The sequence below is a fragment of the Ictalurus furcatus genome, chromosome 25 (genome assembly GCF_023375685.1).
Source record: "Ictalurus furcatus strain D&B chromosome 25, Billie_1.0, whole genome shotgun sequence".
In the NCBI taxonomy this organism is placed as follows: domain Eukaryota; kingdom Metazoa; phylum Chordata; class Actinopteri; order Siluriformes; family Ictaluridae; genus Ictalurus; species Ictalurus furcatus.
The window spans coordinates 15827578-15850978 of NC_071279.1; the positions used below are offsets into that span (position 1 = coordinate 15827578).

At 40.8% G+C, this 23401-nt stretch overlaps 1 protein-coding gene across 5 annotated transcripts in view; it reads left to right on the forward strand.

The window, feature by feature from the left end:
- The window catches only part of tbc1d32 (TBC1 domain family, member 32), a 51602-nt gene that overhangs the window by 20324 nt on the left and 7877 nt on the right, over positions 1-23401 (forward strand). For all 5 annotated transcript variants that reach the window (XR_008384646.1, XR_008384647.1, XR_008384648.1 and 2 more), the window contains exons 22-32: positions 243-362; positions 1496-1584; positions 6980-7102; positions 7317-7425; positions 7647-7740; positions 9906-10031; positions 11121-11204; positions 14099-14168; positions 14968-15083; positions 20204-20358; positions 22310-22450. Coding sequence is in view for 2 of the 5 variants with exons in the window: in XM_053613915.1 (XP_053469890.1) it covers positions 243-362; positions 1496-1584; positions 6980-7102; positions 7317-7425; positions 7647-7740; positions 9906-10031; positions 11121-11204; positions 14099-14168; positions 14968-15083; positions 20204-20358; positions 22310-22450 (1227 nt within the window). In the remaining 3 variants the exon portion in view is untranslated. The remainder of the gene's footprint in view (positions 1-242; positions 363-1495; positions 1585-6979; positions 7103-7316; positions 7426-7646; positions 7741-9905; positions 10032-11120; positions 11205-14098; positions 14169-14967; positions 15084-20203; positions 20359-22309; positions 22451-23401) is intronic.

The window sequence follows — 23401 nt, forward strand, 5'->3', positions numbered from 1 at the left end:
CAAACTGATAGGCAGCGACGTAGCCCCTTTTGTAGAGACGTCGTGTGTGTCTGTGAGAGGTGCATGGTTCAAAGACCCTTACTGCTTTCACTCATAGTGTGAAATATTAATGCTGCATGACAGCGGTACATCAGAACGTAAGCAGCACGAATGAAACGTGTCTTTGAAATTCCAACTGTTTGTTTGACTTTTCAGAAGATGAGAGTGACCTGTGTTTGAACTCAACTTTTTTTTTTTTGTAGTCCTTCCTAACACTGGTGAACCTGCTGTCCTCCCCACATGCTGTGTTGGAGCTGCTGGGACACCAGATGCTGCCCAACAAGACAGAGTACAGCCTGAGAGAAATGCCCACCTCCGTTATTGTGAGTGTCACAGTGTCGCACACAGAGCAACACTTATTGCACAAGATAGACTGCTTTCATTCTGACAGACAGGCCTCCCTCAGGGCTTTAGATCTGGCAATAAGTAAGAGACATTACCCATAACAGTGCCTTGTTTATGTATGGAATAAAACGCTTGGCCATTTGCGTTTTAAAACTTAAGGGAACAGCTTTACCAAGTGCTGACCCTGGCATATCATCAATTACGCACGGTTTAATCTGCTCATGGGGCCATACAAGTCCCTGTGCAAGTCACTGCTATAGAAAAGACTATGTATTAGAATGAGGGCATGAATATAAACCTTGCAACCGGCACTACCGTCAGAGCTGAAAATAGAGGAATTTTTTATTTAGCTTATTTGCACGACAGATTCATGTGGTCACTTATACACATACAGTATACATATACGGTATATTGGGCTGATAGTTAATAATTCCACTAACCAACCCGAATAAATTTTATTGACAATTAGCATAGATTGTATAAACTCTATGTTGAGTTTCGACGTGAAATACATCTTTTTTAAAACAACATTTTTTTTCTATTGTTGCTTGTGTACAGGCAAAAGCCCAAGAAGGAAATGTAACGTTTCCACTGAGGTTAGGTCTGACAGCGAAATGAGCTGAGCTGAAACAACATCAAGACTTAGTCATCCACCGTGATGGATTGAGTTCAATCCTAGTTAACAACTGTTTATTGACTGCCACTGAAATATGATTCAGTCAACAGTAATTCAAACATAGAACTGTCAGCATAAACTATACAGCATGTTTGCAGAATGATCTCAAGCAGACTAAATAACACCACTGTGCATTCCGCTGTGCCTGTATTTAATACAAATAATAACTTCTAAGCCAGCCACTTAGAAATAAATATTCACCCTGGCCATGGTATTAGTTGCAATTACAGTGCAGGTCCCCAATTTTCTAGTCTCCCGAACTACCTACTCCTTCATCACGTCTCAGATATATGGCTTATGGTAGTAAAAGAATAGACATACTGTACTCTCCATCAGCTTGACATCTTGCCATGAGAGGGCAGGCTTTGACCAGAGATGAGTTGTGTACCCCTGAATTCCAGCATCAACTACTGCCTTTGTTTTCTCTCCCCTCAGGACGTGATGGACCGCCTCGTCGTTATTAACTCGGATTCCAAAATCCACTCCCTGTTCAACTACGAGCAGTCACACACATTTGGCCTTAGGTACAATCGATAATTCTCTTTCAGCTTCTTCTCCATGTCTCTATCTCTCTCTCTCTGTCTCTATCTCTCTCTCTCCTTCTCTCTCTCATTCTGAATGGAATGAAATGAGAGAGTACAAAGGAACGGCAGCACCATTTAGTGCAACATTATCTGATTAGCCCTTTTTCGCTCCATTTATTCTCTAGCTCTTTAGATCGATGAGCCCCTGATTTGGCTCTCTGTGTTTGCTATGCTATGATTATATCAGATAAAAGGATTTCACATTAGACAGATCAGTGTTTGAAAGGATGTAAAACTGACCAGTGTTCATTTAAAGTAGAGTTGGAAAAACCTGTTTCCTTGGAGTATCTGCTCTAGGTAAAGCTCATTCATCCTTGACTGCAGATGTAATTAGAGCTGGAGCAGAACTTATTTATATCAATAAAGAGTGTATTAATGTTTTCACTGTTAGGGTGATATACCACCGTCCTCCACATTTATTGCTTCATAAAACATGCCTATGGGAGTCTACAGACTCGAATAGTTTAGAGGTACAGCATGTTGCCTGCACCTAGACATTTCTGAAGGTGATATACCCCTATTAAACCCAGCGGCTGGGCATGGTGTCCTGGACCAGCGCCATCTCAGTGGGTAAAATCTTGTGACCCGTTTTCATGCACACACTTTTTCCTAACTGCCTCCTACAGGGAGGCACATGGCACTTCTGCAGAGTGTTAATTTGACAGCAAGGGTGTTATGTTCTGGGATCGAAGTTCCTTTGCTGGGTGAGATGTTTAATGAATGGTTGTGGGCGTGTGTGATGGGATGTGCTATTGTTTTCTTTTGTGCTTTTTGAAACGTTATTGCTTTTCTTGCGATTTGGCCTCCTTCATTTACCAATCCTTTCAAGTCCTGTTGTTCGTGTTAAATTCATCCAAGTATCATGTGATTTCCAACTGTGTCCTTTTGTGCTACTAATCATGGCAAAGGATAGCACCATGATGAGGCATTATCTCCCCCAGAAGGACTGGTATTACTCTTGTAAGGGGTGGTACATCTCTCCAGAACATGTGCTTAGCCTCCCCGAAGTAGTATTGTGAAGTTCTCCACAAACGGAGAGTTCATCCACCCTGCATAGAGTGTTTAAGCCTTCCCAGCAACAATGCTGAGTCTCTCAGAAGTATGGGTTAGTCTCCCAAATAAATCCCAAGAGTTTTAGCCACCTGAAAATGGAGTTAGCCAGCACAGATGAAATGTTTCATCACCCCAGAAGGAGTGTTCTGACATCCCAGAAGAATTGTTGTGCCAGCCTGGAGGGAGTGTTCAACCACCCCAGAAAAAGTCTTCAGACTCCTTAGAAGAGTGCTTAGCCACCTGAGAAGGACTGTTAGCAATCCTAAACTGAGTATTGAGCCTCATTGAAGAAGTTTTTAGCTGCCTGAAAAGAAGTATTAGCCACCCCAAAGGTATTAGCCTTCCCTAGAAGGAGTGTTGGGCACACCTGAAGAAGAATTAAACCATCCCAGAACAAGTGTTCAGCCCCCAAGAAAGATTACTGAGTTCTCCATAGATGGGAGTGTTCATCTGGAAGTAGTATTTGGCCTACCCAGAAAGAGGACTCAGTCATCCCAAAAGTGTTTTGCTGGAGGGTGTGTTTTACACAGAATCCCTCCCTAGGTGGACTGTTAGCCACTCAAGAGTTTTGCTCATCCTCAATGAAGGAGTGTTACACCAGGGGGGTTTCTTCCCCAGAATCAATGTTAAGTACCCGAGGAGGGGTGAGCCTTCCCCTGAATGATTGTTGGGTAATCCAGATGGGGTGTTAAGCCTCCTAAGAAGAAGGCTTTCTCTTACCCTGAATGATTGTTGGGTAACCCAGATGGGGTGTTAAGCCTCCTAAGAAGAAGGCTTTCTCTTACCCTGAATGATTGTTGGGTAACCCAGATGGGGTGTTAAGCCTCCTAAGAAGAAGGCTTTCTCTTACCCTGAATGATTGTTGGGTAACCCAGATGGGGTGTTATGCCTCCTAAGAAGAAGGCTTTCTCTTACCCTGAATGATTGTTGGGTAACCCAGATGGGGTGTTAAGCCTCCTAAGAAGAAGGCTTTCTCTTACCCTGAATGATTGTTGGGTAACCCAGATGGGGTGTTAAGCCTCCTAAGAAGAAGGCTTTCTCTTACCCTGAATGATTGTTGGGTAACCCAGATGGGGTGTTATGCCTCCTAAGAAGAAGGCTTTCTCTTACCCTGAATGATTGTTGGGTAACCCAGATAGGGGATTAAGCCTCCTCAGAAGGAAGTTTATCTTCCCCTGAATGATTGTTGGGTAGGCCAGATGGGGGATTAAGCCTCCTCAGAAGGAAGTTTATCTTCCCCTGAATGATTGTTGCGTAGGCCAGATGGGGGATTAAGCCTCCCCAGAAAGAGGGTTTTTGCTTTCTCTAAAGCAGGGGTGGGCAATCTTATCCAGAAAGGGCCGGTGTGGGAGCAGGTTTTCATTCCAACCAAGTAGAAGCCACACCTGAATCTATTGAAAGCCAAGATCAACTGATTAAAAAGGTGGAATCAGGTGTGCCTCATGCTTGGTTGGAATGAAAACTTGCACCCACACCGGCCCTTTCCGGATAAGATTGCCCAGCCCTGCTCTAAAGGAAGGTCTGTATAACTTCCCCAGAATGAGGGTAGGCCCCATCGAGAAGGAATGTTAGCATGTCAGAACGAGTGTCCAGCCTTCTAGAAGGAGTTTACCTCTTCTAGAGGAGTGTTTGCCTCTCAGAAAGAATGGTTGGCTTCTTGAGAATAAGTGATTTTAGCCACCTAAGAAGTGGTGTACAGCGACCCTAGAAGCAGAGCAAAGTATCCCAGATACTGTAGGTTTCTGCAGTTTCTAAGTGCATTAGGTACCCCAGACGGAAGGACCTATCTTCCCTAGAAAGAATGTTGAGGACCCTAAAATGGTGGTAGTTAACCTAGAAGGAGTGTCTAGCTTACCCAGTAGAAGTGTTGAGCTCCCCTGGAGCTCACCTGGGAGTAGGTGTTAACCACCTAACTAGAATATGTCCCAGCCTCTCAAAAAGACTTAGCCATTTCCTAAAGGAAAATATTTTTATTCCCTACTTTTTTGTTAAGTCCTGTTCTTTTGAATGCTGAGTATCATTTCTTTGTCTTGTCAGATAATGATCCAGCTGAAATAATGCATAGATGCTCTTATTTATCTTTAAAATAATGCGAATGATTGGAATTTGAAACATGAATACAGTAACACATGAGGAAGCTGTAGGCTGGTAAAGGGCTCGCAGGGTCGTATCCCACCCGTCACGTCTGACTCAGCGACTGAATGTGTCGTTACACTGGAGGTGTCAGGTCTAAATCCGCCTCTCAGATATTCATCATCTCACACCGATATACTTTCCTTCCCACACATCGACATAACATTTCTCTGAATGTAAAAACAGGTTGTTGTCTGCTGAGTTTCTTATCTTCAGCGCCAGTGAGACCCAGAGGAAGTTTAAGATATTGAGGACGAGGGCTATCAAATAACCCAGTCAACTAAACTGTGTGATTATGCAGCTTGTATGATTGCCTTCAAAATACGCTCACTTGCAAAGAGTTTTGCGTTAAAATTACTGTAGAGTACGCAGTGAATTATACAGAATATACAACTAGAAAGTGACTGATACTTAGATAACAGATAGCTTAAAGCAAATAACAAAGACAAGTTAAATCAATGCATGTTAAAGAAAAGCATCACAGGATTAGTTCAAGCTCAAGAAAAATTCACTCCATTCTAACACCCTGATTTACTAAGATCCCAAATAACACATGCTCATTTGTATGTACAAAGGGATACATTGAAAATCCAAAAAGTGAGTGAGTTCTGGATGAATAATTGCATCACAGTAGGGTTAAAAAACATTATGTAAATAAGGTTTTTGAGTGTGATATTTGTTCTTGATAGCCAGGGTAACAATTTCAACAATGTATACAGGTGCATCTCAAACAATTAGAAGTACATTTTTTCCGTCATTTAATTCAAAAAGTGGAACTTTCATATATTCTAGATTCATTACACAAAGTGAAATATTTCAAGCCTTTTTTTTGTTTTAATCTCGATGATTATGGCTTGCAGCGCACGGAAATCAACAATCCAGTGTCTCAAAATATTCAAATAAAGAAGTTATAATACGGAAATGTGGAGCTGAGAAGAACTCTAATCAGATAATTAACTCAAAACACCTGCAAAGGTTTCCTGAGGCTTTAATCTCTCAGTCTCAATCACGGGGAAGATGAAAGTCAATGCTGCATTTCATTTGGAAATCAAGGTCCCAGAGTCTGGAGGAAGAGTGGAGAGGAACAGAATCCAAGTTGCTTGAAGTCCAGTGTGAAGTTTCCACAGTCAGTGATGATTTGGGTTGCCATGTCATCTGCTGGTGTTGGTCCATTGTGTTTTCTCAAGTCGAGAGTCGATGCAGCGTCTACCAGGTGATTTTAAAGAACTTCATGCCTCCATCTGCTGACGAGCTTTATGGAGATGCTGATTTCTTTTTCCAGCAGGACTCGGTACCTGCCCACAGTGCCAAAACTACTAGTAACTGGTTTGCTGCCCATGTTGGCCAGCAAACTCTCCTGACTGTTGTATTGACATGTATTGTCAAGCGGTAAATGAAAGACACCAAACCCAACAATACAGATGAGCTGAAGGCCGCTATCAAAGCAACCTGGACTTCCAGAACACCTCAGGAGTGCCACAGGCTGATTTCCTCCATGGCACGCCACATTGATGCAGTAATTCGTGCAAAAGGATTAAAGCCCTCATCGAGTATTGAGTGCATAAATTAACATACTTTTCATATATATATATATATATATATATATATATATGAGTACTTTATTTCAAATGTTATGCTATAGCTTGCAGAATCCTCCTAGCATCTGTTGCAATGGCCAGGACACTGATTTAGCCTTACTCTCTGTGAAGAGGTGGATTACTCTGTAGACTCCTCTCGAATCAAGCTTCAGTGCCATCGTTAGTATCCATTAGAGAGAGAAATCAGAGTCTCACCACAACTACACCAGCTCACCCCCGCACCCACCACCCACCTACACACACTTATTCAGAGTTGCTCTAATACTTTCCACTCATATAAAACGTCCTCAAAGCCAAAAGTCCAGGCTTTTATCATTTCACTGATCTATTTTACTTCTGTGTGTGTTTTTTTTTTTTTTTTTTTTTTGATGAACAAATTGCAGCTCTAAGTAGTACTTTGGCTTTGATTTGGATTTCTAAAACTGCACAATGGTCTTGCTTCTATACAATCTTAGCAGCAATATTACCTTAGAGACAAACGCATGCATTTTGTTTTTCATTTTCTTTATTTCTTTTGAATTGATCAAACCCTCCCTCGTTTCCTCCTTCAGACTCCTAAGTGCAATATGCTGTAACCTGGACTCTCTTCTGCTCCTGGAGTCTCAGTATAAACTCTCAGACGTTCTGCTTCAGAGTCAGAAGGACAACGTGGTCGAGTCCTCAACTGGTCAAGAGTATGTGCAGCATTCTTAGACACTTAATCCTCTTCAGTCTTTAGCATGGACAGTCGTAAAGAAGGAATAAAATGGGGCATGCTGTTATGGGTAAATAATCAATAACAGGGTGGGGCAATGCAGCCTGACACAAAGCGGAGTTACTCTTACCACCCTGGAGTCGATTATTTTCCTATTTTTCTAAAAAAAACAAACACTTTTTACTGTTCTGTAGTGAGTTTGTCATCGATGGCCTGTCTGTGGAGAGAAACCACCTCTTGGTTCGGATGAATGTGATCGGTGGCCCATCTGAAAAGAGACTTCCTTCCAGAGCACTGCAGAAGGTTATACTGCTCATTTTTCCGTATATGAGCTAAATCAGATATTAAACCATACAGCGATTGGCGCCTGTTTTCTTTGCTTTCTTTCCTATAAATGGTTTTCTATTTATTCACTTTGTCCCCTAATTTTATCCATGGTAGTTCCACTGCTTTTGCTTCTAGTTCATTTACAGTGATAGTGGGAGCAAATAATTGTTATTAACTATTGTGCATCTTCCTTTCAGGGGAATGATCCCTACCCATGGCCGATATTCTCATCCTACCCTGTGCCCACATGTTACACCCTCGAAATCCCAAAGACCTCCTGGACTAAACAAGGTAAGAAGCTGCTGGTTAAGCACTAGTTTCTTCATAAGTGTTCTAGCAGATTTAATTTCCACCCATTTCTGTTGTTTCTCTCTAGTCACTTGGTTTTGTTTAGTCTAATATTCATTTGTTTAGTCTAGTATTTGTTTTACTTGTTGTTTTGTGTACCACTATTCAAAAGCTATAGCTGCAGATGAAGAGCCTCAGTTAATGCACACATCAGATATCAGAATGGGTGGAATGTGATTTCTGTCAGTCTGACCATGGCATGGTTGTTGGTGTTAGATGGACTGGTTTGGCTGATACTTTATGAACATGAATTTTTCCTTATAGTTTCCTGTAAACTGTTTCTCTCTCTCTCTCTCTCTCTCTCTCTCTCTCTCTCTCTCTCTCTCTCTCTCTCCATACCTGACCATTTAAAATATAATATAACTTGTCCTATCTCCTCTCAACAAAACATAATTACTTTCGTAAATGTTTGATTACGTTTACGACTATTGCCCGTCATTTTTAAATGCTTAATCTATCGACATATATTTATGCTGTTTATGTCGCTGAGTCATCTGTAAAATTTACCTCCGGACCATGAATCGATTGTTTGACTGTTGCTTTCCACCAGACTCGGGTGGGGTAGAGTCAGTAAAGAAGAAGCACATACTAGTCATTTGTCAAAATCTCTGATAACGAAGGTTTCTGGGAAACGCATGCGGAACAAGCTCGTACGTAACATGCGTCCTCCATTAAGTTGTATGTTATTCATCAAGATTCATCATTTTAGGGAAAAGCACCCCTTGTCAGTTCTTTCATTTCAGGTCTAAATTTTCTGGCCCAGAAATGAGCTCCACTCCCAGTCAGAACAACGCTGCTCAGTTACACCATGTTGTTAACAATTCAATTCAATGTTATTTGTATAGCGCTTTTAACAATGGACATTGTCTCAAAGCAGCTTTACAGAAACATATAAACACAGGATAGAGATTTTAAGTGTGGGAATTTATCCCGATTGTGCGAGCCGGTGGCGAGGAAAAACTCCCTAAGATGATATGAGGAAGGAACCTTGAGAGGAACCAGACTCGTAAGGGAACCCGTCCTCATCTGGGTAACAACGGATAGTGTGAAAGTAAAAGAAAGTTCATTATGGTTTTTATATGAAGTCTGTTTGTTGAACTAGTCCACTGTTCACTAAAGGAGACCTGAGTGCAAAACTGCATGTGGTAATTACAGTCCAAGCGGTACCATCCTAAGCAATCTAAAGGCTGTAGCCTCCAGTTGATGAGCGCTCCATCCAGAGGTAGGGCATCAGGATGGATCAGGCAGGTCCAGAGAACAGAAAGGGTCAGGATCACTGGCATCTCCATAAAATCATGTGTTGCTCGACAGAAGGGCGGAGGGAGAGGGAGGTAAAAAGAAAACAGCATGCATAGTTCAGCAAAGGGGTGGAGTCAGTTAGGAAGGACAAAGCTTGAGAGTGTATTTATTGCGATTAGAGTTCCCCTCACAAGCAGCTGAGGACTTAATTCTCAGTCCTGGGATTCAAATGGGGCTTCAAACTAATCACTAGCTCAGACTCATAATTGCCGAGTTGCCACTTTTCAGTCTATGGTAGGCTTTGTTTAATTGGTATTAAATCCCGATAAAGGGATAACACCAGCCGTGCGTTTTGATATTGATGTATGGAGTCACATTCATATATCAATGTCGATTTTTCTCCTTGAAAAGGGGAACATTAAGCAGGCACATCTCTATCTTAAAATCATTTCTGAATGTAGATCAGTGAAGCACCCCTGAGGTAGATATCTGTAATTTATACAGAAGTAGTAGTAAAATATCTACAAAAAATTCTTTCCGTGTTTAGGTTCGGTTCATCTCTTATCTGCCGTCATGTCAGCGTATCTGTATTTCAAAGTTAAAGCTGTCTCAACATTACACGACCAAAGACTGCTGAAGCAAGTCAGCTCCTGAGCGTCACGACTCCTGATTTATTCAGTTTTGTCTGGCAAAACATTTGTAAGGCAAAGAGCATGGCGTTTCTTGTCTTATCAAAGGTCAGGCTCAGTTGATTGAGTGTAGCCTCCTTCATAAGTCAGGACTGGTTTTAAACCTCATAAAGTAATAAGAAATCCATGAGTATGTGAAAAGGACTAGTTTTGTCTCGTGTTGCTTGTGAATCTCGACAGACTCGGAGGTCAGCGCTTTCCTGACGTCCTCTAAAGATGGCGAGAGAGATGAAAACTGGATGGAGAACTGCAGGAGACACTTGTGCAAAGCCATTACCAACAAATCCAGCACTCTTACAGGAAGTGGTAAGCGCTGACATTTACGCGATGTATGAGGATACATACTTAAGCAGCATGGTGCAGTTGTACAGGGTCAGTCATACTCGTTGCCAGCATTAACGAGTGCTGGTTTACCGTGTGCTCGGTTTACCGTGTGCGATTTACAGCCCGATTTTGCCATCACAGACAAAACTCACACGCTGTGGGGAAAAAAAAAATTATTTGGTCATGAGTTGAAATTTGGGCTTGCCGTCCAGTTCATCCCTTTCACATGACAGCCAATGAGTTCGAAGGCTAACACATGCTTCCTCTGAGACACGTGAAGCCAGCCAATCACATCTTTTTGAACTCAGCAAAGCATCACAGGGAAGTATAATACGCTTGGAGGAAAGCACTATCCGTACTCTTCCGCATAGATAAGCTCACAGAAGCCTACAGTTCGCTAGTGTCTCTGTGATTGACAGGAGAGAGAGAGAAAGAAAGAGTATGCCATCCTTCCCTTGGCTCCCTTGACTCCTGGCCACGGATGGCTGTGGCCATGTCAGAAATTTCTGAATAAAATCTCAGAGTGTGACAGGACAGCAGGCTGGCAAACACAAACACCGCAAATCCTCCACTTTGCCTATTGCGCAAGGTGTTTTACAGAGATGTGTCCTCGGGCCTGTCCTCTTTATCAATTACACGCTGCACGTTGTCACGTGAGTCACCATCAGGGCCTGAGTTTTCATAGTTACGCTGATGATGTTCAGATCTATATTAGCTCTAGCTCCCGAATTGTGACATTGCACAATTGTCTTGTCTACATTTAGGATAAGAGGGAAACATTTTTTTTTTCTTTAATAAAGACATCATGGTAACACTTTCTATGAAGCCCATATTCATAAATCATTACAACTGCGCTTGTAATTCTTTTTACGTTGCTGATGATTCCTCGTAAGTACAGCACGTGGTGTTATAATGAATAGGGACACTTGCATTACAACGCATCAGCACATTATAAGAGGCTTTATTAGAGTTTCTTTACCGAGAAACTTTACCAAATTAGAAAGAATTATAAGTACAGTTATAATGAGGTTTGAATATGGACTTACTGTAGCTTGTGGACTGTTTCCGTAGTGCTAGCCGATCTTCTGGAGAGAGCAGTGGTGCATCTCTCCTCCTCCCCACCTCACTGCTTCTTCCCACCTGCAGAATATAAAGGTCAGTATTAAAATGAAATCACCAGTCAGTTACAGGCTCCTTTTTCTTTAGTGCTCTGCTATAAATTTTTTCTTAGGAGTGTATAAAGACACTGAAGAGTTCATTTCATAAGTAAATCCTTTGCGGGTTTTATTCCCCCCCACCCCACCCCTTTATAAAAAAAACAGAATGTGCAATTGTACTGTATTTTGTTCCTAATAAAGCGGACGGTACATTTATCACCGGCCACTTTATTAGGAACACATGTACAGTACACCTGCACATTTATGCAGTTATTTAATCAGCCAATTATGTGGCACCAACTCGGTGCATAAAACCAGTGCAGATACAGGTCAAGAGCTTCGGGTAATGTTCACATCAAACATCAGAATGGGGGAAAAGTGGGATCTCTGTGACTTTGATCGTGGCACGGATTTTGGTGTCGGATGGGCGGGTTTGAGTATTCCAGAAATCTCCTAGGATTTTCACACACAACAGTCTCTAGAGTTTACACAGAATGGTGTGGAAAAACAAAAAACATTGAGTAAGCAACAGTTCTGTAGGTGGAAATGCCTTGTTGATGAGAGCGTTCAGAGGAAAATGACCAGACTGGTCTGAGCTGACAGGAAGGATATAGTAACTCAAATAAGCACTTTTTACAACCATGGTGAGCAGAAAAGCATCTCGTTAAATTACATTACATCACAGCATTTGGCAGACGCCCTTATCCAGAGCGACTTACAATTATCTCATTTATACAACTGAGCAGTTGAGGGTTAAGGGCCTTGCTCAAGGGCCCAACAGTGGCAGCTTGGCAGTGCTGGGATGTGAGCTCAGAACCTTCTGATCAGAAGTACAACATCTTAACCACTACAAAGCACAACATATTCCCCTGTGTTCTCAGAACACACAACACATCAAACCGATCATGGGGACAGACTACCCGAAACTGGACAGTTGAAGACTGGAAAAAGTCTTTTTATTTATCTGATCTTCACCTGTCCAGTTTGGGTGAGTCTGTGCCCATGATAGCCTCAGATTCTTGTTCTTGGCTGACAGGTGTAAAACCTGATGTGGTCTTCTGCTCTTGTAGCTCACCCACCTCAAGGTTTGATGTTTTGTGCATTCTGAGATGCTTTTCTGCTCACCACGGTTGTAAAGAGTGATTATATGAGTTACTGTATCATTAATGACAGCTCGAACCAATCCAGCCACCTTCCTCTGACCTCTCTTATCAGCAAGGCATTTCCCCGCACACAACCGTGTGTGTGTGTAAATCCCAGCCGTGTAAAAATCAGCCATTTCTGAAATGCTCAAACGAGCCCATCCGACACCAACATCCATGTCATGATCAAAGTCACAGAGAATGGATGGTGAATGCATATCCATTTTAACAATACTTTTTTTTTTTTTTCCTTATGAAAAAAAAAACAAAAAAAAAAACTTTTTGTGCTGATATGAAATAAGTGGCTCACATGATGTACACACTGTACCCAAAACAACATCCTCCAGTTCTAGCTGGTATCAGCTAGTGTCAGTAAACCAACGTCACATTACATCATCGTCATTGTCATCCATGCCTGTTTTTTGTTTTGTTTTGTGTTGTTTTTGCTTGAACCTCAAATCCGTAAATAACAACCCGATCGGTTGGGAGGTAAAAACTCTCATGACTGTTTTTCAACTCCGATGCTACGCTGTGATTTAAAAAAAAAAAAAAAAAAAAAAAGACAAAATTGCAAGTGTACAAGCACAATAGATTATTTTAATAGGATTTTTTTTAAAAAAGAAGAATTAGAGATTGGACATCTTTTATAAACTTCCGCTTAAATAATGATCTGATCAGCGCTTTTAAATGATTGATTCATAGAAAAATGTTATTTTTTTCCATAGAAAAGACTTCCTTTTTCCATTAAGTAGCCATGGTGTAACATGTTCTGCAGAGGTCATATTTACAGTAAACTGTGAACACATTCATAGGATGCTATAACTCGTTCATAAGGCATAGAATTGTTTAATAATACATTTTAAACTTTGTGATATTATGTCTGAGATTATTACAGTAGGTACGACTAAACACAGTGCGCTTAGCAAATAAACTGGGGCTGAATTTGAATGTGTTATAATCGTAGCTTGTTCTTTTAACCATTCAGAAAAGGCATTATAAAGATTGCTATAAGCTGTAATAACTTTTCATACATAATTATACCATTGTGTGTAATGGCTTTTAACAATCAGTATATTCACAGGAGATATATATATATATATATATATATATATATGTATGTATATGTGTGTGTAGAACGTGTTACCAGCTATTGTTTTGACATATGTAAATAAAGATGATTTATTATTCCATTTTAATTAACATTCACACTACAGACTGTCTATAATACATTCTTTCTGCCACTCACTTGCTCTGTCTGTCTTTCATGCATGCCTTTTTAACTCCGCTGGTAATATGTATTTGCTTCATTTCTTAATCTGTAATACACATTAACCAGCCATAACTGTGGAAATTCACTTAGCTGCGTTTTAAGCCATGCTCTCCTGTTATCTGGACCACTGGCTGTTTAAGACTGACTGACTGCACTGAGACAGACGCATTCATTTGCGTTATGTCATCATTACACTCCCGCCATTGTTCTAATATTAATGAGGACAGAGGAGTGGCTTCATAATCACATCAGAGGGCTCATTTCCCTCTCACCAAGGGCATTTAACCAATTAAGCGCACTCTTAGCCGTGATGAATGGACGTCGCCCAGATGACTGTACAGTTCTGTGCTGCACAAAGCGTTGAGGATGATCCTGTCAGCTGAGCATCGTTACTGCCTCTGCTTTTGTGAGCAGCATGCATGGCTGGCGTTGATAGCACCATAAATGTGCAGTAATTTCTCTTTACTTTGTCTTTTATAGTCGTGGATCACGACATAAAGGCTCGCAATCTGACGCCTGTGGAACAGATGGGCTGCTGCATGGCTCTCAGGTCGGTGTTTCATCCCCAGGAGGAAAATCTGCTGTTTCTCCATGAGAGCTTCCACAATGAGCAATGAGATCATCACAGATTCATTACAGCAGGCTTCTGCTCTAATCTATTGCCATTCTGTGTAGATCCGGCAGCATAATTAAACTTACAGCGAATTATTTAGTAATTTTCTTTAAAAAAAAAAAAAAAGGTGCCTGGACCCCTATCTTCCTCATTATCCTCTATTTATACCACAGTGCTGCTTAATTCTCAATTCTGATTGGTCAGAAGGTGTTGATTAATTTTTCATAACAGCAGCTCTGACTGTAGTTCTCCAAGATGTTATCATTTCTGTGTCACTACTTATATGGACATTTTACATGTTCTCACTCTCTCTCTTATTTATTTATTTATTTATTTATTTATTTAAGTTTTCTGATTGGTGGAGGGCTTTGCGCTTTTTTCAGTAGCATGAAAATATGTGGTGTTTTTTTTTCTTTTCTTAAATATCTGCTATAAAGAACAACATGATCACAGATATTCCACAACATTAAATGCAACTATAAATGCATAAAAAAAATACAATATTTTGTTCTGAATTTAAAAAAAAATAAAAACATTTGCTGGCAGTTACAGCATTCACTATAGCTGAATATGTTTTAAAAAAAATAATAATAATAATTTAATCCAGAATCTTTGTTCTTCCAGAAACATGACTTACTCTATGACACATTTTGTACTCCGAGTGCTATGACAAGTCGTTTAAACATATTTTAGAGTCATTGCGTAGCTGCTAACTTTTATGTGCCTGTCTCTGTAGGTATGGCTTACTGCTGAAGTTAGTGAGAGAGGATTCAGAGCAGGATCTCTGTCTTCTCATCAAACACTGTCAGGAGTTTCTGTCTCAGCAGCGCATCACAATCCAGTCTGATCTCTGTATCCTTTCTGCTCAGGTTTTACTGTGGGTTTCTCTTACAGTGCTGTAAAAAAGTATTTTTCTTCTTCAGATTTCTTCTGTTTTTGTGGATATTTAAATAGTTTTAGAGCTTCAAACGAGATACGACATAAAATAAAGGCAACCCGAGTAAACGCAGAGTACAGTTTTTATTTTTTTTTATTCTTATTGAAGCAAAAAAGTTATCCAACTCCTATCACCAGTGTGAAAAACTAATTGCCCCCTTAAACTTAAAATCTGGTTGTGCCACCTTTAGCAACAATAACTACGACCAAATGCTTCCGATAACTGTAGATCAGACTTTCTCTTACTTCTAGGACTAGGATTTACTCCTATGCTTTGGATCATTTGTCTTGCTGCATAATCCAGTAGCGCTTGTTTCAATTCATGGACTGAAGACCGGACATTCTCCTTTAGGATTTTCCATGCTTGACCGTAGGTATGATGATGTTTCTGTGGAATTCTGTGTTTGGTTTACGGCAGACGTAACGGGACCGCTGTCTTCCAAACAATTCCACTTTCTACTCATCAATCCACAGAACATTCTCCCAAACGGTTTGAGGATCATCAGGGTGTGTTTTGCCAAAATTCAGACGGGCCTTAATGTTCTTCTGGGTTAGCGGTGGTTTTCACCTCACCACTCTTCCATGGATGTCATTTTCCCCCAGTGTCTTTCTGATAGTGGAGTCATGAACAGTGATCTTTATTGATGCGAGGCCTGTAGGTCCTTCGATGTTGTCCTTGGCTTTTTTGTGATTTGTTGGATGAGTCGTTGCTGTGCTCTTGGAGGAATTTTTGAAGGTCAGCCACTTCTGGGAAGGTTCAATACTGTGTAGATTTTTAAGATTTGGAGATAACGGCTCTCACTGTGGTTCTTTGGAGTCCCAGAGCCTTTGAAATTTCTTTGTAACCCTTCCTAGACTGATGTATTACAATCACCTTCTTCCTCATCATTTCTGGAATTTCTTTCGACTTTGGCATAGTGTGTTACTGGGTAAGATCTTTTAACCAACTTCATGCTGCTGAAAAAGTTCAAGGTGTTGATGTGATTGAACAGGGTTTGCCGTAATCAGGCCTGGTTGTGTCTCGTCCAGCTGAACCACATTATGAATGCAGTTTCATATGTTTGGGGAATTAGTAACTACGGGGGCAAGTACATTTTCACACAGGCCCAGGTGGTATTGGTTAACTTTTTTTGCTTCAATAAATAACATTATCATTTAAAAACTGCATTTTGTGTTTACTCAGGTTGCCTTTGTTTTATCTTAGATTTTGTTTTAATTTCTGAAACAATTTAGTATGAGATAAACACAGAAACAGAAGAAATCATACTTTTTCGCAGCAGCGTAAGTCTGTTATACTGTATGACCAATATATTATTGAATAACAAACAAAAAAAAGCAACAGTTGCTTGAAATGATAATCCCTGCTTTTATATTCTGTTTCCTCATATTATTATATTATTTCGTTTGGTAGCTGACTGAATAACTCAATTGCAGATTTGAGGAAAAGCTCTTGATACATGGGGCGTGTTTGTCCTTTTTTTTAAAAAAAAAGATTTTTCCCCCCAGGCTCACGGTAATTCACAAACACTTTTAGCACTAAATTCAACTTCAGATGGTCCAAAGAAGTCACTATAACCACATCAAGAACGGTCCCAAATGGCTGCTGCTGGAGTTTAACTGCACAGTTGAGTTCATATGTTTTGAAATATTGAATGGCGAGCTTTTTAAAGCATATCATCTTGTTCATGTGGGTGTTGCAGTGATTATGGAGTTAGCGAGTGATACAGACTCATCTTCTAGCAGAAATACCACCACACATCAACTGTGAATATCCTCTGTGAGCCGGGTTGCACATCCACATCAAACAGTAAACGCTCTCTCTAGCCCGCATGTCTGTTTGCTTTTAGATTTTCACTAACTACAAATCCACAGCCATTCTAGGGTTCAGTCAGTTATGTATGTAAGAGGGCTGCCTAAATGTAAATATCTTACAATGCACTTTTTCCCGATCTGGGCTCGTGAGAAAGAGGGGCTTGCCTAAACAGAAACATTCTTCAGACTGAGCTTGAGGTAATAAGGATATTTTTTCTGTCCTTAGCATGTTTTGTTTAAGTTTCATCATTACCCAATCCATATCCGTAGCTGTCCCGTAAACTTTGCGTCATCCTTTGCTGTCTTCCTATTGGTGGATTTTAGACGCGAGTCGTAGCAATAGTCAGACAAGATTTTAGTCAAAAATTTTGGTACTTTGTCGTCAGATGCCTTTGGTCGCAATGGCTCTAAATTAGCCGTCGGTGGGCACGACACGTTATTCATTTTAAGACCGCCAAACTTAGCTCACGACCAAAGGATTCTTTCATGAACCCAGCAACAAAATATTCATTCAGTTTATACATCCAATATTTTCTATCATTACCATTAGGAATTTCATTATTAACTTTAGGACGACATGGCAGTTCCAGACCATTCCTAATTTTTGTTAATGAATTTTGTTGCCTTTTCTTGTCTGTGTACACTTGGCGGACAAACCACAGCCCACGTAAAAGTTGTTTTTCCGTCGTTTGAGGTTAAATGCGTAATAGTCTTGATAACTTGTGTTGACGTATCGTAGTGAAGCCGTATCTTAAGATAACTCCTTGCATTTGTGTATGGTAAAATATTTTCTGGTTTCTATATGTAGCCTATGGGTTTTAAATAACAGCGCAGTACACACTGGATAAGTACTAGCTGTGCTGAGCTCAGCTGTCACTATGGTTACCAGATGAGAGATGCGTTTTGCCTGCTGTGTGAAATGCTATGCTGAGTGGGTGATTTCTGACCTTCCATATAGAAACTGAAGAGAAGCCGGCGGTGCTGAGAGTTTTGTCACCAATAGTGTGAAAATATGCAAGTGTAAGCAATATGGCAAACTTTTATTCGCCCACCTTTTGCCTTTGAAAAGGCACCCCGGGAATCAAAGTGTCATGCGGTCTATCTTATATACAGTCTATAGTGTATAGATGTGCATGCGTAGAGTAGGGCTGTAGGACTCGAGTCCAGTGTCAAAACGTTGTTGGACTCGTCTCAGTCTTGGGCGTTGGTTTCGCTAAATATGGTCTTGATCTCGACAGAATGTTTGTTAAAAAATAATGTTTGTGTGCGGTTTTCTTTTCTCATGCACAAAGTTTGACGAGAAGTAATTCCTTCTTCTAGAAAACAGACTAATCTCTGATGCAATGAAGAAATGAAGCCAACTAGCCTTGAAAAAGGATTTGATGGTTTTTGTTACTGTATTTTAATTTTTTTAGATCTTGAGGTCTTCCTTTGATGTTGGATAATCCTGGCGTTGGATTAGTCTTGGACTTCACAATCGCAGTACAGCTCTAGCACACAGTGCGTGACGGTGTACACCTAAAATGGATCAGCAATTTATTCATTCAGAGAACAGTGTATAATAATTATAGACCTTGTTTCAAAGTCTAGTGTAATGGAATGACCACAAACTTGAATTGTAACAATTTATTATGCAAATTTGGTCCGGTCATCTTCAAATTTGATGTCCAGATGCTCTTGAGAATGGGTTTTAAGAGAAGAACTAAGAAAAAGAACATAACATTTGTTCCACTTGACACAATATCATGATTCTTTGTTCTTTCGATTCAGTTGTTGTGTTAAGTACAACGTCCTGTACATAAATTGTATTATAAAGGGCGACGTCGAACTTGAATGAAACCCGCTTTTTACGCGTACAATTGCAGTCCGATCATTATCACAGTTGAATCAGATGGCGTTAAGTTTGGGATTTTTTGAAGCTGATAGCAGACATGATGTGTCTCTGTATCTTAGCAATGCTTTTGTCAGATTGAAACTAACCATGGTCACTGTGTAATAATGCTGTGTCATTCCACCACTAGTTTCATCATGGAACCAAGGGAAATTCAATTCAGTTTGTATAGCACTTTTAACAACAGCCATTGTCACAAAGCAGATTTACAGAATGCAGATGTGGATTTAGTACCCTAATGAGCAAACCTCAGGTGACAGAGGTGAGGGGGAAAAACTCCCTGAAATGACATGAGGAAGAAACCTTAGAGGAAACAGACTGAAAATGGAACACATCCTCTTCTAGGTGAAACCAGATAGTGGGAGTATGCATCATTACAGTATTCAGGTGTGGAAGAGTAAAGACGAACGCTACTAAAGTGTGCAATATGAGCAGATTGTGAATAATTGTTGTGGGATGAGCACAGGAAAGTGTTTGAGTACAGCAGCAGCACTTGGGTACAAATCTACAGTATAAAGGTGAGATTAGACTGATGCAGTGCTGGGACTTGGGCATGAACTGTTTGTGTGAAGTCTTTAGGGTATTCACGTGGGAACCTTGAATAGAAAGCCACAGAAAGTGAGACACAAGTGCAGAAGAATAGTGACAGGATAAATCAGGCAGGTTTGGAGAGTGCCAGCAGGCACTTTGCAGTATATTCATTATTGACGCCGTATTAAATTGTTGAAATATTTACAGAAAAAGAATGAACATGAGGATCAGGGCAGAGTAGCGGCTATAGTATAAGGAAAAAAAGCTTCAAAATGAACATAAGACATATGAGTACCTGCTTCAACTGACTTCCTGTTATTCCTTACTTGTACAAATAACCTGGAGAGTATATAGAACATTATTTTTTATTTTTTTTAAACCAATTGATTAAGTCATGACCTTAGCAAAAGCGCATTAAGTCGCTGAGAAACCCATTTGGAAAATGGGTTCTGGTCTGGTATACTGGAATGCTTGTTTGTGTTTGGATGCACCTACTCTGTCATTTTATAGACACTCTACGGGCCAGTATAGATCCTGGGGGTGGAGCATGGGCAGGAATCATTAGAGACCTAATATCGAAATAAAAAAAAAAACGAAACTAATGCACCTTTTTAATGATTATCGTCCCACATAAATAAATCTAAAATATATGATGAAATGTTGGAAATTCTAAATCCTCATGAACTTTTGACCAGGAGAGTTGTCCTTTGTAGTCTTTAGCATGTATTATGCATTTAGAGAAGGAATAAGTCATCATGCAGGAATAAGGAGCTTGACACTTCCTTGACCCTTGCTGCGTGAGGTTATCTGCAGGGCGGTTACCCTGGTCATGACTGGCTCTCCTCCACCATTTTTCTTCTGATGGGTGGAGACGTGGGGCGCTCTCTCAGCCTGCTGCTGCGTTTCTCACGGCTGCTGACTTCAGCCTTCCTCTGGCCGCCTCGAAGCTACAGATCTGTAAGTCCACCCTGACCAGCACACCCCCCGTACTAACATGGCTCACATGAGCATGAGCGTTATTCTGGCTGTCTGGCTGTGGTTTCAGTTCCACATCAGTCATGAATTTCCTTGTTTCATATCCTCTTCTGTTATTGACTAGACGCACTCTTTCTTAATCCCTGTGTGTTATTCACATTCTCAAGTTCCTCCTCCATTCACTTGGGGGAAATCAGAAATGGAGTAATTGTGCAAAGTACGCCCTCGACTGTGGGGTTTTTTTGTTTTGTTTTTTTCCCAATTGTGATCTGCTGTGTCCCTCTTGTGGTGTGACTTGTAAGGAATAAAACACTTAAGGGGGTGATGTTATAGAAAAAATGATCAACAATGCAGCCCAACTTAAAGCAGAATTACTGTTACCATTCCCACGTGCTTATTTTCCAATACGAGCACATCCTGAAGTGTTTTATTCCTCTTATACCATTGCCTTTCGCTGACAAATAGGATTTTCAGTTAATTCATTTAGTAAAGCATGACATATCATACTTTTTATCTGTTTATAGTTATATTTAATGTTGGTGAACGTCCTTAGAACAAGTTTACTTCTGTCATCACTAACGTTGTAGCAGCTATAAACAGTTGTTCTTGAGGGTCTCTCTTGATTGTTATGTAGCACTGACGCTGGAGACTCTTTCCAAAAATGCTAAATAAAGTCGGTGGATTAGTGGTTAGCACGTTTGCGTCGCACCTCCGGGTTGGGGGTAGAATCCTGCCTCTACCCTGTGTGTGTGGAGTTTGCATGTCCTTCCCGATCTTCAGGGGTTTCCCATGGGTACACTGGTTTCCTCCCCGAGTCCAAAGACATGCGTTGTAGGCTGATTGGCATTTCGAAATTGTCCGCAGTGTTTGAATGGGTGTGTGAGAGTGTATGTGATGGGTTGGCACCCCATCCAGGGTGCGCCCTGGGATAGGCTCCAAGCTCCCTGTGACCCTGTGTAGGATAAGCGGTATGGAAAACGGATGGATGGACATGGAGCAACCGCTAGAAGTCCTGGTGTAAGTTGTTACCACAGAACGCGTCATTTATTAGAAAGCCAGCACTACTATCAGAACACCATCCGACCAACCGGCTTTGAGAATTCAACAGCACGGTGGTATAAATTCACTTCAATCTCCTCTCACAGTCACTTTCTCCTTGTAAATGCCATCATGTTGTGTACGTAGAACATGATGAGACCACTCACACGCACCCAGTCACTTTTCCCACAAATTTGAAAGATAGTTCTCCATGCTCGACTCGGCTAATAGCATCTCGGCGTGTGTGTTAAACAGTAATGCCCCATTAAGCGAAGTTTGTCTACCTGATTGTAACCCTACACTGCTGTGCCACCAGCGCGAGAGTGCATGCAAATCCGAAAGTGTAAAGGACTGAGAGAGAGCGAGAGAGAGAGAGAACGAGGAGAGAAGGCACAAGGTTCACACCATGATGCGAATCTCTAAATAGGAACACGATCCTCCACACAGCATGGTGCGTGTCCCCCCACACCCTGGCGTCACTGTCAGCAGTGTGAGCGTAGAGGCAATATTAATGAAATGCGTAGGCTTCCCTCCGAGCACTGCATGAAAAAATGGTTCTTCTCATACAGCCACAGGAGTAATGCTCTGCTTATTACATCTTACACAAGCATCAGTAACTCATTTTCACATTAACTTCTTACTTCTTTAACTCAAATCACTCAAATTATAAATGTTTGTGTGTGTGTGTATGTATATAGATATAGATAGATAGATAGATTTGCTAGCTCATCGGGTAAATGAAAGCTCCGGTGTGTTGACACGTACATAATGCATCATAAACAGTTCTTGGTAGTATACTTGGACCTACACAGCATTCTGGGTTTATGTTGTGTTGCACATCAGTATCCACACGGATACTCTCACAGCTGTATTAATAAAATCACATTTTCCTCAGGTGCACATGCCAACAGACATGGCTCAGTCGGGTGTCCCCCCTCTCTACTCCTGCACTGCTCACTACGTGGAGATGCTGCTAAAAGCCGAAGTGCCTCTGGTCTTCTCTGCATTCAGGATGTCCGGCTTCACTCCCTCACAGGTAGAGTAAACCTCACACCTCGCACTCTGACCTCTGCAGCCCCTTGCAGTGGCTCTCAGGGTTAATGCACATTACCTGGACACTTCGGTTGTTCTCTCATGTATGCATTCTGTGTTCTGTAAATAAATGCTCTTTGTTTATACATGGCCAGCAAAAAGATTTTGCGCACCCGATATTTTAGATCTGTCTTGAGAGTCGTGATCTGATTCGAAATGCGCCACAATCTGAACAGACTTACCGGTGCCTTAGCAACAGTCTAAATAAAAAGCCACACGTTGGAACAGACCTTGTTTTCAGCTGTATAGGTTTTCTCACTGACAATTTGCACATTGGAAGTTTGTCATGTTTGGTTTCCTGGAGCGTAGACTTCCAGCCACTGCACTGCAGGATGGTAAAGGGCCGTGGCTCCTTTGTTCACGGCCCTCAGAACCCCTTCCTCGTGGCGGTGAGAGTATTACGTAGCCATGCGGGAGAATACCAATTTTGACTTAATTTGAAATTATCTAAAATGTGGAAATCTAACCAACGAATAGATAATTGAACTGATTATTATTATTATTATTATTATTATTATTATTATTATTATTATTATTATTATTATCCAGTTTTGGACAAAAATGGGTTTCTATGCATGTAACCTGGCATGCCTGCTTTAAGGAACCATATATTTATTTTTTCATCCCATCATCCTTATGCTGGAATTAAACAGACAAATTAATTTAATTTACTTATTATTAAGCATGAAAGCCCTAGTGAGAAACTCTCTGCTTATTATCAATAAGAAACTGCTTTCAAGACATTTTTGGTAAACGAGAAATAACAGCATCTAATAAGATTAAAGGTGCAGTCAGTGATTTTAGCAGAAGTCATTCAGAATGAATACAGTCCCTTCACTTAGTGCTCTCTAAAACACGAAGCCACACCCCAAAAACACACACCTAAGCTAGATGC